The 16006-nt window shown below is 43.0% G+C and overlaps 1 protein-coding gene across 1 annotated transcript in view; it reads left to right on the top strand.

Annotated features, from left to right (window-relative positions):
* COMMD8 (COMM domain containing 8) overlaps window positions 1-15741 on the top strand; it is a 43588-nt gene extending 27847 nt beyond the window's left edge. Inside the window, exons 4-5 of the mRNA XM_088450556.1 lie at window positions 11777-11932; window positions 14960-15741. Coding sequence (XP_088306682.1) covers window positions 11777-11932; window positions 14960-14980 — 177 coding nt within the window. The 3' untranslated portion in view covers window positions 14981-15741. The remainder of the gene's footprint in view (window positions 1-11776; window positions 11933-14959) is intronic.
* The last annotated feature ends 265 nt before the right edge of the window (window positions 15742-16006 follow it).

Raw genomic sequence — 16006 nt, 5'->3', positions numbered from 1 at the left:
CCCCTAATGGGAAGAGCCCAGGCCCTGATGGTTTTACTACAACCTATTACAAGGCCTTTAAGGATAGACTGCTCCCATTGCTTCTGGAGGCCTTTAACACGGTCTCTGAACAGTCTCCTTTCTCAAGCCAGTCCTTGGAGGCCCATATCACTGTGATCCCTAAGGAGGGCAAGGACCCCTCCCTTTGTCCCAGCTACCGGCCGATTTCCCTCAATGTTGATATCAAACTTTTTGCAAAACTTCTTGCAAACAGACTAAAAGTTTTCCTCCCGTCTATTATACACAGCGATCAGGTTGGATTTGTTCCGGGTCGAGAGGCTCGGGACAACACCTCTAAGATCCTGGCCCTTATTCATCATATCTCCACATTGAAGGTCCCAGCGATATTATTGTCCACTGATGCCGAGAAGGCGTTTGATCGTATTGACTGGGGTTTCATGGCCGGTGTGCTGGGGCATGTGGGATTGGGTCCTGCTTTCTTTCAACGTATCCTTTCCCTTTATCACTCCCCGTCAGCCAGGATTAGAGTCAATGGTTCCCTTTCTGAATCCTTTGTTATTAACAACTGTACTAGACAGGGCTGTCCGCTATCACCCTTGATTTTTATCCTCTGTATGGAGGCCTTGGCGCGGTCTATTAGACTAAACCCCAATATATCTGGTTTTACTCTACAGGATCAGGGATATAAATTGGCTCTTTTCGCCGATGACTTACTGGCCACTATCACTTCTCCGATTACTTCCCTACCCAATCTCTTAGAAGAGTTTCGGTTATTCGGTGACCTTTCTAATTTTAAGGTTAACTATACCAAATCAGTTGCCCTAAACATTACTGCTCCACCTCAAATGATTGCAGGACTTAAATCTGCTTTTCCTTTTGCCTGGCATGCCTCTCAATTAAAATATCTCGGAGTTGTCATTACTAGAGACCTTGGTCACTTGTTTGAAGCTAATTTCACTCCCCTTTTAGCCAAAATACGTTCAGATTTGCGATCTTGGAGAGCTAGACCCTTTTCATGGTTCGGGAGATTAGGCATTTTAAAAATGAACACTCTTCCAAAGATTCTGTATCTTCTGCAAACTCTGCCTATTAGGATACCCCAGCGATGGTTCTTGGATATTCAGGCCCTTATTAGGGACTTTGTGTGGGGAGGGATGAGACCCCGTCTTAAACTAGACCTGCTCTACAGGACAACGAATAGAGGTGGCCTCCGGCTTCCTAATGTTCAGGGGTATTACCACGCTTGCTTCCTGACTAGAATACTTGAATGGTCTAGAACTGATACTCTAAAGCAATGGGTTCACATAGAAAAACAGGCTTTAACAATCCCCATTTCTATAGTTCCATGGCTACCTTCCCCCCCCCCAACTCCTCCCATCCTACCATTGGACCTACGCTAGCTTGTTGGAGGTCTCTTCGTAAGAGTCCCTCCATCTCGTCTACGACTTCCCCGTATTTGTCTTTTTTATCGAATGTTCATTTTCTTCCTGGGTTGGATCTTAGAGCTTTTCATTGCTGGTTCAATGTAGGCCTCTTTCGAATCGGCCAGCTGGTGAGTGGGGGCAAGATTGCGTCATTTGCTGATTTGCAGAGCAAATGGAACCTACCTCAGGGAGAGTACTGGCGATATCTTCAGGTGCATCACTTTCTCCATTCTCTGGACTCCTCCAACGCCCCTCGTGCCACTCCAACGCCTTTCGAACTCCTATGTACTGGTCCCTCTGCTCCGTCTCATACTATTTCACTGATATACAATTTTCTCTCAGAAGATGCGAGTCTTCTTCTCCCACATTTCACTAGAACTTGGGATCTGGAGTTAGGTGGGGACGTGGGGGAAGCCAATTGGGCTAAAATATTTAATTTGGCACATGTCTGTTCACCCAGTGTTGGGGTTCGGGAGACCCAGTACAAGTTAATATCCCGTTGGTATAGGTTTCCGGACACTCTTTCCAGGATGGGGATTGGGGTGCCCAACATTTGTTGGCGGTGCTCTAACGCCCCTGGCAACCCATTTCACATATGGTGGCAATGTACCCTTCTCCACCCATTTTGGTCCGAGGTTCTTAGACTTTCCGCTATTATTATAGGTGAACCGGTTCCTTCTGACCCGTTGTTTTGGTTATTCCATCTCTCCCCTGTCCCCACTCCCAGATATAAAAAATCCTTGTTATGCCACCTAAACAACGCTGCCAAGTCAGTTATACCGGTAAGGTGGCGCTCCAAAATTGACTTTTACATGGACATGGAAGATATTGTATCTTCTGCGGATGGGAACTATCCAGCTTTCAGGGATACTTGGTTCCGCTGGTTGGATTTCAAGGACTCGGGGACCTATGGGGATATTATCGCATCTCACCCCTCATAATTAATAATTAATTACCTCCTTATGGTATGTGGATCCCTCTGGTCCTCGGCCAATGGGTTTGGGCACTGATTTGATTCTCTGGTACTTGGCGGACTGCATTTTCTTTCTCTATTTTCCTTCTCTTCTGTTCTTTGTGGGATTCGGAGCTGTTTTTCTTTTTTTTTCTCTTCCCCTTTTCTTTTTCCCCTTTTGTTGTTTTTTTGTTTTATATTTAGATGTTTTTATTTTTCTTTTTGTCTGCAGATTGATTGCGATATATGTATGTAAGTGTATATATACTGCTATAATTGTTTTTGTTAAACTTGTCTATTATAAACTAATAAAATATATTTGCACTAAAATGTCCGTCAGACTGACTGATATTTTATATGACAGGCTAACACTCATTTCAGTGTATGACCATGATACAGATGTGTCCTCTTGCATCTTTGCCGCTTGCGCTGCAAACGTGTGCACGCATTGCACCATGCGATTTGCCGTGGCTGCGTGCGCCACGGTACGCCATGCCGCGTGCTGCATTTTCACCATGCAATTCTATGGATCGCTGGTGCAAATGCAGCGCGTATACCAGCTTGGCGGCAAAGGTGCAAGTGGACATGTATGTATCGGCTTTCCTGCCCTGGGGAGGAAACATTTCTCAGTTCCTCCCCTATGAAGGAACGGGAAATGCCAGATGTGGCCGACCAATGAACAGACCAGTCGGCATGTTGGAAGATTTTTCATGCCCGACTGTCCAATTATCGCTTGTTGGCTACTAGGCAATCATTGGCCTGATCCGTCAGTAATCTGCAGATCTGGCCAATAATTGCACAATGTATGCCCGGCTTAACACAACAGAAACAATTCTCTGTCTGCCCATTTGTTTGTTAAATTAAATACATTCTTTCAATCTCCAAGATCTGAATTGTTTAACATTTTTGGATTTGCAAACCATTTAATAAATACATTAATAAATAATTTTACAGAAGAAAGCACATTTATCGAAATTAGTAGAACCACATGTATGTGTATTTATCTTATAGAGAGCTACTTTTTCAGCAAGCATATTTGAAGAGAAAATAAATGATGGTACAAATATGAAGCTGGAAAGCCCACCACCATCACCTCTTTGATATATATATTTTTTTATTTAATGAAAGAAGATTGCAGAAGATTACACTTCAGTTGCTGTCCAAAGTCTTTTGGGATAACCCGGTTATTTCCAGTATAATCTAATGTTCTGTATATTGCTGAGGCTGACTGCTTTTGCTTTCTGATTAGTGTGCAGTCTGTATAATCTAAAAAAACACAACGTTAAGGGATTCTATCTGTCTGATTGCTTAAAAAAAATAAAATATATATATATATATATATATATATATATATATATATATATATATATATATTGCAAATTTGGGCTAAAAATTACTAGAGTTTTTTTGCTTTTGTATGCTTTATATAGGCAATAACATTAAACCTACTACTGTATAGCATTTCAAAAGCTATAAATGATATAACCTTCTTCATCCAGCCTCCTATGGCTTATTGGGCCTGATTCAGAGCCGTTCGCTATTTGCGGTCGTTCGTTCAAAAACAAGGGGTGGCTATTCATATGATCCGTTCGCAAATTGCAGTCTGTTCACACCTCTAAGTCTGAACGAGCGAGCAAAACATACGCTTGTTTATTTGTTAAAAACGCCCCCTGGCTGCACGCACCATACGTCATGTCCGCTATTTATTAGATTAATCGAGTACATCGTACAGCGTATGAACTGCTCGCTATTCTTGTGGTTGGTGTTTTCAACCGCTATTTTGCGAGCAGTTCTGTGTTAAAAAAAACCAAGTGACGTGGTCAATGACGCTGCTATATTAATTATGCACTCCCTTAAAACGCCCGTTTTGACCTTTAAGCACGCCTGCGTTCGAATTCCACTCCCCTGTTTTCAAGCACCTTCCCCTGTTACCACCCACATACGCCTCATTCTGTCACTCAAAAAAGCAGGCACTCGCTATATAGCGTACAAACGATTTGCGGCCGCACTGACTGGTTCGCGCATGCGTACTAAAATCCGTACGCATGCGCAGATGTGCGAACATCGCTCGGAACGAGCGTACTGCCGCTAGCGAGCGGCTCTGAATGAGGGCCATTGTTCTAGAAATTCACAATTCACTGCTGAGAAATAGTTTTTATGATTGGGTCCTCATGAAAGTGAATGGCATATATGGTAATACACTTTTGAATGTTTTGAATTTGTTACATACTGTAGGCAGGTAGTAAAATTACCTCCTCAAAAGCCTACCCGCAATTCCTAAACTAATCTCTTCCAGTTACCTTAAAACAAATATAACGGTTTTCCGTTTGTAAGAAAGCCTTATGTATTGTGGCTGCTGTTTTTGTGGTTGCTTATTTGCAATGTCTTTTAAAAAAAATAAAAAGTTATACTTTTGTCCCAAAGTGAACAACTCGCAAAGAATTTTTTTTTCTCTCTTTTCATATCGCTACATAAAGTTCTTCGATCGATCAGACCCATGATCTGCAGACCTATGCATTATTTCTGTGTTAACAATATTGTGACTATAATTAATATACTGTTAGACCTGCTCCAATATGCTTCTAATTCATTAATGGCTCTTTATTGAATGAGAATCATTAACTTCCATGCAAGTGATGATGCACAAGAGATGGAGATGGAGGGGGCGTCTTAAGAAAATAAATATATGTATATGTGCTAAGTGTGCGTTGGTATTAGGCTTCACTCCGGTTCTACTAAACCAGACAAATGACATGTCTTTACATGTGCAGAGCAGAATAATCGATTTCAAGAAATCTTTCAGTTCACATGTGGAGGATGGGCATTAGTTGTGAATATATTTTTATAATATTTCCACAATGGGAGTAAAGTAATGCCTGATTAGTATTGTAACTAAAAGGACTTTTACAAAACAAAAATAGGGGTAACACTAGTAAATTATAATGCACAAAATAATAAACTTAAGGCGGTATCCAGTTAGCCCTGAAATTTTTTGGAGGGGCGAAATTTTGTTGGTTTTTTTGTTGATTTATTTTTATTAGGGGTGTGCACCGGCCACTTTTCGTGTTTTGGATCTGGATCTTTCTTCATGTTTTGGATCTGGATTGGTTTTGCCAAAACCACCCTTCCCTGTTTTGGGTTTTGTGTTTTGGATCTGTATTTTTTTGAAAAAAAAAAAAAAGCATAAAAACAGCTAAAATCACAGAATTTGTGGGTTTTTCTGCTCCTATGCTATTATTAACCTTAATTTCCACTCATTTCCAGTCTATTCTGAACACCTCACAATAGTGTTTTTATGTCCAAAAGGTTGCACCGAGGTAGCTGGATGACTATGCTAAGCGACACGAGTGGGCAGCACAAACACGTGGCCCATCTAGGAGTGACACTGCAGTGGCAGACAGGATGGCAGTTTGAAAAACTAGGCCCCAAACAGTACATAATGCAAAGAAAAAAAAAAAAGGTGCAAGATGGAATTGTCCTTGGGCCCTCCCACCCATCCTTATGTTGTATAAACAGGACATGCACACTTTAGCAAACCAATCATTTCAGTGCCAGGGTCTGCCACACGACTGTGGCTGAAATGATTGGTTCGTTTGGGCCCCCACAAGACAAGCTGGCAATTAATCTGGCCCTGCACAAACTGGCTCTACGGAGACAAGATGTCGTCCTCATCCACCGATTCCTCATCCTCTTCAGTGTTGTGTACATCCTCATCCTCTCAGAGTATTAATTCGTCCCTGCTGGAATCCACCACCACAGGTCCCTCTGTACGTTCTGGAGGCTGGTCTCCCTGGAAGAGTTGATAATACATTTTTCTGAACATCTCCACATTTTGTGGAAGCAACCTCCTAGGTCTTTCGCTGACAAGGTTCCCGGCTGCACTAAATACTCTTTCGGAGTACACACTGGAGGGGGGGGCAACTCAGGTAAAATAGAGCCAGTTTGTACAGGTGCCTCCAAATTGCCTCTTTTTCCTGCCAGTACAGGTACGGACTGTCTGACATGCCTACTTGGATGCTGTCACCGATGTAATCCTCCACCATTCTGTCAATGGTGACAGTATCATATGCAGTGACAGTAAACATGTCAGAAATTGTTGACAGGTCCTTCAGTCCGGACCAGATGTCCAAACTTGGTCCTGCCTGCCCTGCATAACCGCCAGCGGGTTGCTTAGGATACCTAAGTTTTTTCCTGGCAACCCCAGTTGCGGGAGACAATGAAGAAGGAACTGTTGACGTATCACGTTCCGCATCAGCTGACAGTGTTTTCACCAGCAGGTCTTTGCACCTCTGCAGGCTTGTGTCGGCCGGAAAGAGAGACACCACATAGGCTTTAAACCTAGGATCGAGCATGGTGGCCAAAATGTAGTTGTCTGATTTCAACAGATTGACCACCCTGGAATCCTGGCAAGCGAATGAAGGGCTTCATCCACAAGTCCCACATGCCGAGCGGAATCGCTTCGTCTTAGCTCCTCCATCACTTTCTCCAGCTGCTTCTGCAAAAGCCTGATGAGGGGAATGACCTGACTCAAGCTGGCAGTGTCTGAACTGACTTCACATGTGGCAAGTTCGAAGGGTTGGAGAACCTTGCACAACACGGAAATCATTCTCCACTGCGCTTGTCAGGTGCATACCCCCTCCTTTGCCTATGTCATAGGTGGATGTATAGGCTTGAATGGCCTTTTGCTGCTCCTCCATCCTCTGAAGCATATAGAGGGTTGAGTTCCACCGCGTCACAACCTCTTGCCTCAGGTGATGGCGGCGCAGGTTCAAGAGTGTTTGCTGGCGCTCCAGTCTTCGGCACGCAGTCGCTGAATGGTGAAAGTGGCCAGAAATTTTTCAGGCCACCCAAAGCGTCTCCTGCACAACCCTGTCGCTTTTCAGAAAATTCTGCACCACCAAGTTTATTGTGTGAGCAAAACATGGGACGTGCTGGAATTTGCCCCGATGTAATGCCCGCACAATATTGGTGGCGTTGTCAGATATCACAAATCCCCAGGAGAGTCTAAGTGGAGCGATTATTTCCCTCAGTTTCTCTAAGAGGTTGTCGGCGGTGTGCCTCTTACTGAAACCGGTGATACACAGCATAGCCTGCCTTGGAACGAGCTGGCGTTTCTGAGATGCTACTACTGGTGACGCTGCTGTTGTTGCTGCATAAGGTGATACATCTACCCAGTGGGCTGTCAGTCATATAGTCCTTAGTCTGCCCTGTTCCACTTGTCCACATGTCCGTGGTTAAGTGGACATTGGGTACAACCACATTTTTCAGGACACTGTACAGAAACGTCAGAAAAAGTGTCCTCAGTCTCGGTATCGCCTGCCTAGTGAAGTCGAATCTAGACGGGATTTGGAACCGGGGACACACTACCTCCATCAATTGTCTAAATCCCACTGCACTAATGGCGGATACCGGACACACGTCTAACACCAACATAGCAGTCAAGGCCTCAGTTATACGTTTTGCTTCAGGATGACTGCTGTCGTACTTCATCCTCCTCGCTAATGACTGTTGGAGGGTCAATTGTTTAATAAAAGTAGTGGTGTTTCTACTTCCTCTCTGGGATGATGAACAACTCCCAGCAGCAGCAACAGCAGCAGCGGCAGCAGTAGGCGTAGCAATGCAGGATCCTCCGGAGGAATCCCGGATAGGAGAGTCAGTCATGCCAGTGACATGGCCTGCAGGACTACTTCCGATCCTGACTAAGGAGGAAATTGACGAGGAGGGAGTTGATGGTGTGGTTTGCAGGTGCTTGGATACAACAGGACAACGGGATTTAGGTGTCCCTGGACTGCTTACGGTCTTAGCCAAAGTTTCTGAACTTGAGAGTAACTTTTTATGAACGCGCTGCAGGTGCCGTATAAGGGAGGATGTTCCTAGGTGGTTAACGTCCCTACCCCTACTTATTTCACCTTTACATATGGTACATATGGCAAGACAGTTGTTGTCCGGGTTTGGATAGAAATATTGCCAGACCAAAGAGGTGGAATGTTTGGTCTTCTGCCCAGGCATGACCGTGATGGACTTTTTCATCCCACTGACAACAACTGTCTCCCCCGGAGCCTGATTTAAACAAACCACATCACCATCAGAATCCTCCTCGCCAACTTCCTCCTCAGCGCCAGCTACACCAGTATCCTCATCCTGTTGTACTTCAACAGTGACATCTTCAATTTGCATATCAGCAAGTGGACTGTGGGTGCTCCTTTCAGCACTTGCAGGGGGCGTGCAAATGCTGGAAAGAGCCACCTCTTCCCGTCCAGTCAGGCATCGCAACCGCCACCACACTTGGACTCTCCTTGGGGATTTGTGATATCTTCTTCGAACGCACAGTTCTTCGCTGTGCTTTTGCCAGCTTAACTCGTTTGATTTTTTTAGCGGGAGGAGGGCTTCCATCGTCATGTGAAGCTGAACCACTAGTCATGAACATAGGGAAAGACCTTAGCCGTTCTTTGCCACTCCGTGTCGTAAATGGCATATTGGCAAGTTTACGTTTCTCCTCAGATGATTTAAATGTTTTTTTTAAGGTCATTTTCCTGAACTTTGTCATTTGGGATTGTATGTGCCCTCTACTATGACATTGGGCATCGGCCTTGGCAGACGACGTTGATGGCATGTTATCGTCTATGTCATGACTAGTGGCAGCAGCTTCAGCACTAGGAGGAAGTGGTTCTTGATCTCTCCCTATTTTATTTTTATCGGAGAAAGTTTGGTCCTCCATTTATGTTATATTGATATATACGTGCGGCTAAGGCGCACACAAACACAGAAAATAATTTTTTATTTTTGTTGGAGACTAGTGCACTTTGTGGGTTACACCACCCTTTAAGAAATGAGCCAGCCGGCCCTTTACTTATGGGACACAGGTGCACGCTTGGCGCTGCTCCTTTGAGGATGCAGGTGCGGCTATAGCCCACACAATTCACAAAGACAGAAAAAAAAGAAGAATTTTTTATTCTTTGTGGAGTGCACTTTGGGGGTTACACCACCCTTTAACAGACAGACGCACGCTTGTCGCTGCTGCTTTGAGGATACAGGTGCAGCTACAGCCCACACAATTCACAAAGACAGAAAAAAAAAGGAGAATTTTTTATTTTTTGTGGAGCGCACTTTGAGGGTTACACCACCCTTTAGTGGACAAGTCAGCCGGCCCTTTACTTATGACACAGGCGCACGCTTGGCGCTACTTTGTTGATGCACGTGCGGCTACTGCGCACACTATTCACAAACCCCCCCCAAAAATATATTTTTTGGAGTGCACTTTGGGGGTTAAAGCACCCTTTAACGGACAAGCCAGCCGGCCCTTTACTTATGACACAGGCGCACGCTTGGCACTACTCCTTTGTTGATGCACATGCAGCCACAATGCACACAATACACAAACACAGAAAAAATATTTAATTTTTTGCACTCTGGGGGAGCACCCCTGATTGACAGAGCACCCCCTGGACAACACTACAGCACCCCTTTAGGACTGGGACACTGCACAGGACTTTGGAGTGGACACAGCCCCTATGGACAACTGACTGCACAACACAGTACAGCCAGCCCCTATGGACTTTGGAGGAGTGGACACAGCCCCTATGGACAACAGCAGCACAACACAGCCAGCCCCTATGGACTTTGGAGGAGTGGACACAGCCCCTCTGGACAACAGCAGCACAGCACAACACAGCCAGCCCCTATGGACTTTGGAGGAGTGAACACAGCCCCTATGGACAACAGCAGCACAGCACAACACTACACTCCACTACACTACACAGCCCAGCCCAGCCAGCCCTAACTCCCACCCTCCCTCTTCACTGTCCACAGCTGAGTGAGAAAATGGCGCCGACGCGGGTACCTTATATAAAGTCCAAAACCCGCGAGACCCGGAAGGCGGGATGATAACGTTTTGCCTCGATTTCAGATCCAAGTCAGGCCGGAAAAGTCGAGCCTGACTCGGATCGGGGGGGTTCGGATTTCAGAAATACCCCTAATTTTTATTATCCTTTTTTTTAATTTTTTTTATTTTCTTCACCCTATCTTATGTTTTTCGTGCAAACAAATAGGATAAGTCGCACGAAAACACACAGGATCCATGATAAATTCACGGACTTATATTTTCACAATTACGCTTTTCACCACAGCACTTTTCGTGGATTATTTTTTGAGTCCCATCGGGTCCGGAAAACAAAAGTGCCGCCATCGTGCTGGATTTCGGGGCTAATTATATAGACCTGGGGGATCCATTAATGCCCGAATAATGTACAACCCATTAAATCTTCAGGACCTAAGAAGTATTGTAAATTAGATGTAGTTATAATTATATACCTACTTTATATTGTACATAATTTAAAAATGCTCCTGAAAACAATAAACCATGCACTATTACACGATCTTGTGATAATGAACCTGGTGTTAAGCAAACTATACATTGTGGTGGACTAAGATTAATATAGGACCACACAGTCCAGGTTCTCACAATACCACCATGACCTATAATGTCATATTCTCTATGGGTCTCGTCAATAATAAACCATGTTAAAAGCAAAATTAATCTGAATAAAACTCATCAAATTACTACAAAATAAGTATTGCACATTGTACACCTAGCTATGCCTGTATTTTGTTAATGGTTTTAATCATGGTGCAAATCCTGTATATGCTTAGATGTTATATATTTAGATGGTAAAGTTTTATGCCGATGTTGGAACAAGCAAATACTGAAAGTGTGTTACAAAGAAATGGCCTAAATGTAATCTTCCCAGACGCTGCAAGGCTGGGCTGTACACTTGCACCTTGTTAGGGAGTGATTCGAAGATTTCCCACATGATGCAATTGTTTTGGGGAATGGTGTTCTCTTGAACCCTCCTATCCATCTGTACAGAGCACTCCCTTCTCAGGTCTTATTGGGGAAATGCTCTCCCACCTATATCTGTGTGTGAAACCTTTATTTGATGTAACACTGCCATTTGAAGTTGTTGCGTGAACGGGTGAAGTGTAAGCCTGTCTGCTCGCTAGGGTGGTAACTCACATTTCACCAGCGCCTTTAGTGAAGTAACATTTTCCATATGACTAGCATATAAAATAGAGGACTCGTAGATTACCCAATAAAATCTCAAGGTTCTATTGCTTTGCAGTAGTATGTTTGGTGCAGGATCTTTTAAACAGCGCAACTATTACACAGCAGGCCTGACCATACTGTTAGCTGAACCTATTGTACAATTGTGAGAATGCAACATAAAACTAAGGCATAGATGTGCTCTCTCCTTAACCAGTCGTTGATCAATTTCTCTGTTCTTTATCTGTTTTCCTTTTTGCCTATTTTCTTGACTTGGGTAATTTGTTCTCTAATATATTATTATCTCTGCTAGATCAAATGTATTACCTCTATTTATATTCTCTGAACCTTATGTTGCAGCTCGCTATGTCCAGCGATAAGCTCTCAACATTACAGATGCCACTTGTGAATCTGGACCTGGACATTGCAGAAAATGGAGCAATTGCACCAGTCTCCATTGAGATGAACAAAGAGGAGCTACAGAATCTTATTAACTCTCTAGAGGCAGCTAACAAGGTATGAGCTGGACTCTCACCTATCGCCGGCTACTTATTCTTCCGGCTACACTACTGTTATGACCAGTTGCATTTAAATGCTCTGACGTCATCTGATGTTGTGGTCTTAGAATGTGTAAAGCCGGGGACACACCTGGAGATCCGATAAACGCTGTGACCTGACAGAGCGATTATTGGATTGGTGTACACGCTGAGCGATTTTTAGCTATATGTATGCTTTCTTCAGATGCGTTCAACGGGATTGAACGAGAGAGCGTGTGCAGCACACCAGACCCCAAGCTCCCGAGCTGACGGCTGCAGAAGCGTATCAAGCAGTTTATCGTCTGACGCTCCTGCATGCTAACGATACAATTATCGGGCAGATCATACAGTTATCAGCTGATATGCCAGATAATTGTATAGTTTGTCCCCGTCTTAATTCTGAGTACCTGATAAATAGAGCACCTCACCCTTAGTCTACAGGGATATAGCATAGTGTACTCAAAATACATGTGTGTCTGGCAGGTAAACCATTCCGAAATTTCAGCGCAAATATCTTTCCGCGTTCATAAAAAAAAATGCAGATTTTTGCGGTATTTAGACTGCACCTTCCCCGTCCATCCCCTTGGGAAGGAACGTCATCATCCGCTCTCGTGCACAGGACCTCTCCTTGGTGCTGAAGTCTGTAGTTCTGTCAGCACACCCATGGAACACTTATACTGTGTGCAGAAGCCCTGTTACCCCCAAGTAACACCCACTCAGTCGCAACTGGATATCCCCACGACTCTTATGGTGCATACACACAGTCAGATTTTTCCTTCAGATATGAACGATAACGATTTAAAAATCGTTCAGTCGTTCATATCTGAAGGAAAATCTGACATATCTGACATGCCTGAACGATGGACGATCAACGATGCGCGTTCCCGATGGTCAGATAACGATTTCTGACATCTGATGTGTTTGCAGTCAGACTTGGACGATTCCATTCATTTTAATGCAGTCAAAAATCATTCAATCGTTCAAATCGTTCAAATCGTTCAAAACTTTGGTAAAATCGTTCAAATCGTTCAAATCGTTTAATCGTTCAATCATTCATCTGACAAATCTGACAAGTCTGACAAATCTGACCGTGTGTATGCTCCATTAGATGACTATAATTGCCCTAGGCTGTGTATGCAGGCATCAGCCTATGCTCACACTGCCAAACGTAGTGCATCCTGTACTTAGATGGAATTGCGTGTAACTCAGAATCGGGCCCTTTGAGTCCTCTATTTCCCACCTACCTTCTTTCACTGTTTGTTTGGAAAAATAAACACACATTCCTGTCACCTGTACAAGTTATAGTATCAATGTGATAGATCCGTGGATTTGCACAAACTTTTTTTATTTTTCTGAAAAATACAAAAGAAAGATTTATCCTTATATGCTCCCGAAATATGTCCTACTGTATTTGTACCGCAAAAACAAAATTGAAAAAGTTATTACCTGTAAACTGGGGCAACTGGTCTTAAAGAAAATACACTGCCTGAGGCATTCTGTATCATCTGTAAGCAGGTGCATAATCGATAACCTAAATCTCTCTGGAGCATCGGTTTGCTTAAGCAGAGTCTGAATGCTGTATGCAGCTATATAACAGCTGGCAGAGCGAGGAATCTGTTTGGCAGCAACTATGCAAAAGCCATTTATTTCAGTAGGAAAACCGCTTTAAAAAGTGCAATTTATTCTTGGAGGAAAGAAAACAGACAAAAAGCAACTTGTGTGACAATGTACATAAAAAGAGAGCCAAATTTTTAATATGGTTTATTTAATCCTCACTGTAAATTAAAGCAACTGTGAACTAGGCCATTAGTACAAATTAGTTCTGATCTTAAGCAATTTCAATATTTCCCAAGTGCGTTAGAGCATTGAAATCAGCTAGGTATGCATAAACCCATCCCATTAATTGCATATTGATATATTCAGTGCCTTAAATAAAATTGTATCTGTATTGTCAACGGGTTTGGTACGGGATGCCGGCGGTCAGAATACCAACAGTCAGGATCCTGACACCCAAAGGTTAGTGGCCTAAGCCTTGCCTTCTAACTCACCTTTCCCGCAGCCTTACAGTCCCCACCCATCCCTCTCCCACACGCCCACAGCCTAACCCTCCCCCCCCCATAGTGCTTCACCCTAACCCTAATACTTACCTTTTGGATGCCTACGGCTGGGATATCGCATAAATACCTTACCAACATGTCATCTGATCAAAACTATTATCTAGTTTTACCAACTTATTGGGGTTTTTTAACATTTTTTTAATTTTTTTTTGTACCATGTAAGCAGCTACACTTGTCCTCATACACCTTTGCTCTAATTTGCGCCAAATAGCCCCATTCGGCACGCCGCGCACTTGGCTGCAACAATCATCTTTTTTTTTTTCTTAAAATATGTTTCTTATTCGCACCACGAAAGCAACAGAACTACATTTCAAGCGTTCACAGACCACTACATTACAAGCATACACTGGCCACTGGGGCTGGCTGTGCCAATACTTCTATGTACAACTAAATCACCATGCTTCGTTTAATCTGCAACCTTATACACATTTTATACCAATTTCTTTGCGACAAATCTAATGTCCCTGGTACTCTGTGTGCGGCTCTGTATGCGACTATAATGGAAAGAGTATGCTTCGCTACCCATGGCAGAGCATCTAAGTCGCGTGCCGTATGATGAAAAGATGTTCAGTACATGAGAACACAACTGTAGTAGACTTTTATCTTTGAACATCCATTATTAATACTTCAGTATTTGTCAAGGAATCGCAGTGGTGAACTTTCTTGTTTAGGTGAAGTTCTGAGTGTTTGGGTAAAACAGCAGAAATAAAACACCGCTTATTATTGGTAGTCAGACTGTAGATCTCCACGTTCTCCGTGTACATGTATTGGCATGGTGAAGTGACGCTGTATTAGCTGCACCAACTGTGTGTTTGTGACGTTGCTGATGCTCTTGTTACTTCTGTTGTATCTTTATAAACAACATGGTTTTTCTTTTTTTTGCTCCTCAGGTTGTCTCACAGCTGAAATGATTTATTTACTTTTTGTGGCGGACAAAGCAATCTCGCTGAGGCCCTGCTGACGCTACAAGGTCTTGTACTAAAACAACCATGGATGTACTAGGACAGCATTTTCTACAGTCTGCCCTTGAGATCAATGGACATTCAATAATGGAATTCCCAGGAATCTGTGCCATGGTTGGACGGTTGCCGCAGAATTTTGTAAAATATAGTCATGGGGAGGGGTGACCCCTTCCACCCCCGTACTCCCAACTCTATGTAACACTGTGTACAACAAGTCTTTAGTGGGTAATTCAGTTCTAAGTGATGGCTGTCAGGTGTGTCCTGGAAGGGTCAGGCCAAAGCACTTTGTGGCCAGTAACATTGCAAATTTCCTTTGCGCCCTATAGAGGTGTGCAAGAAATGTAGCCATGTTGGGTTATCACACTCCACTGTGATGTACGCACCAGAAGTGTTGTGGCAAAGGATTGACCCCTCCTTATTACTATTTTTCTTATGTTGTATTTTACATTTCAATATTTCTTTCTAAAATGTATATATATTTTTTTTATTGTCGTAAGTACATCAAAATATAAATTAGGTTTAATTAACTATCTTGCAATTCTGAGCAATCTTTATATGGATATTGAATGTAATATGTAGTTAACATACATTGTGTAATCATGGCAGTAGAATGATTAAATCTTCTATCATAACTCTGAAATAATTATTACAATATCCCTGTGTTGTGTATTGTAAGTGGGAATTAAATAAAATGAAGATTTTGAATGGTTTTGTGTCACCATGTTTGTAGTGTGTTTGGGGAGGGGGATATCGCACACTTTTTTTGAAACCGTTGTGGGTTTCTGTCCAGAAATTGCACATTACATGTATACAAAACAGCCATATGAAAAAAAAAACTTACACAGTAAATGATAAAGTACATAGCAGTTTATTCATGTGGTCCTTTAACTGCGCCAAATCTAGCACATATACATAGATTGATATATATAATCAATCTATAAGAATACCCTTTTATACAGCGGATTAATATGTAAA

Source organism: Taudactylus pleione, unplaced genomic scaffold, assembly GCF_031769625.1.
Source record: "Taudactylus pleione unplaced genomic scaffold, aTauple2 ptg000519l, whole genome shotgun sequence".
Classification (NCBI taxonomy): Eukaryota; Metazoa; Chordata; class Amphibia; order Anura; family Myobatrachidae; genus Taudactylus; species Taudactylus pleione.
Note: the sequence above shows the minus strand (reverse complement) of the source record. Positions and strands in the feature narration are given on the sequence as shown.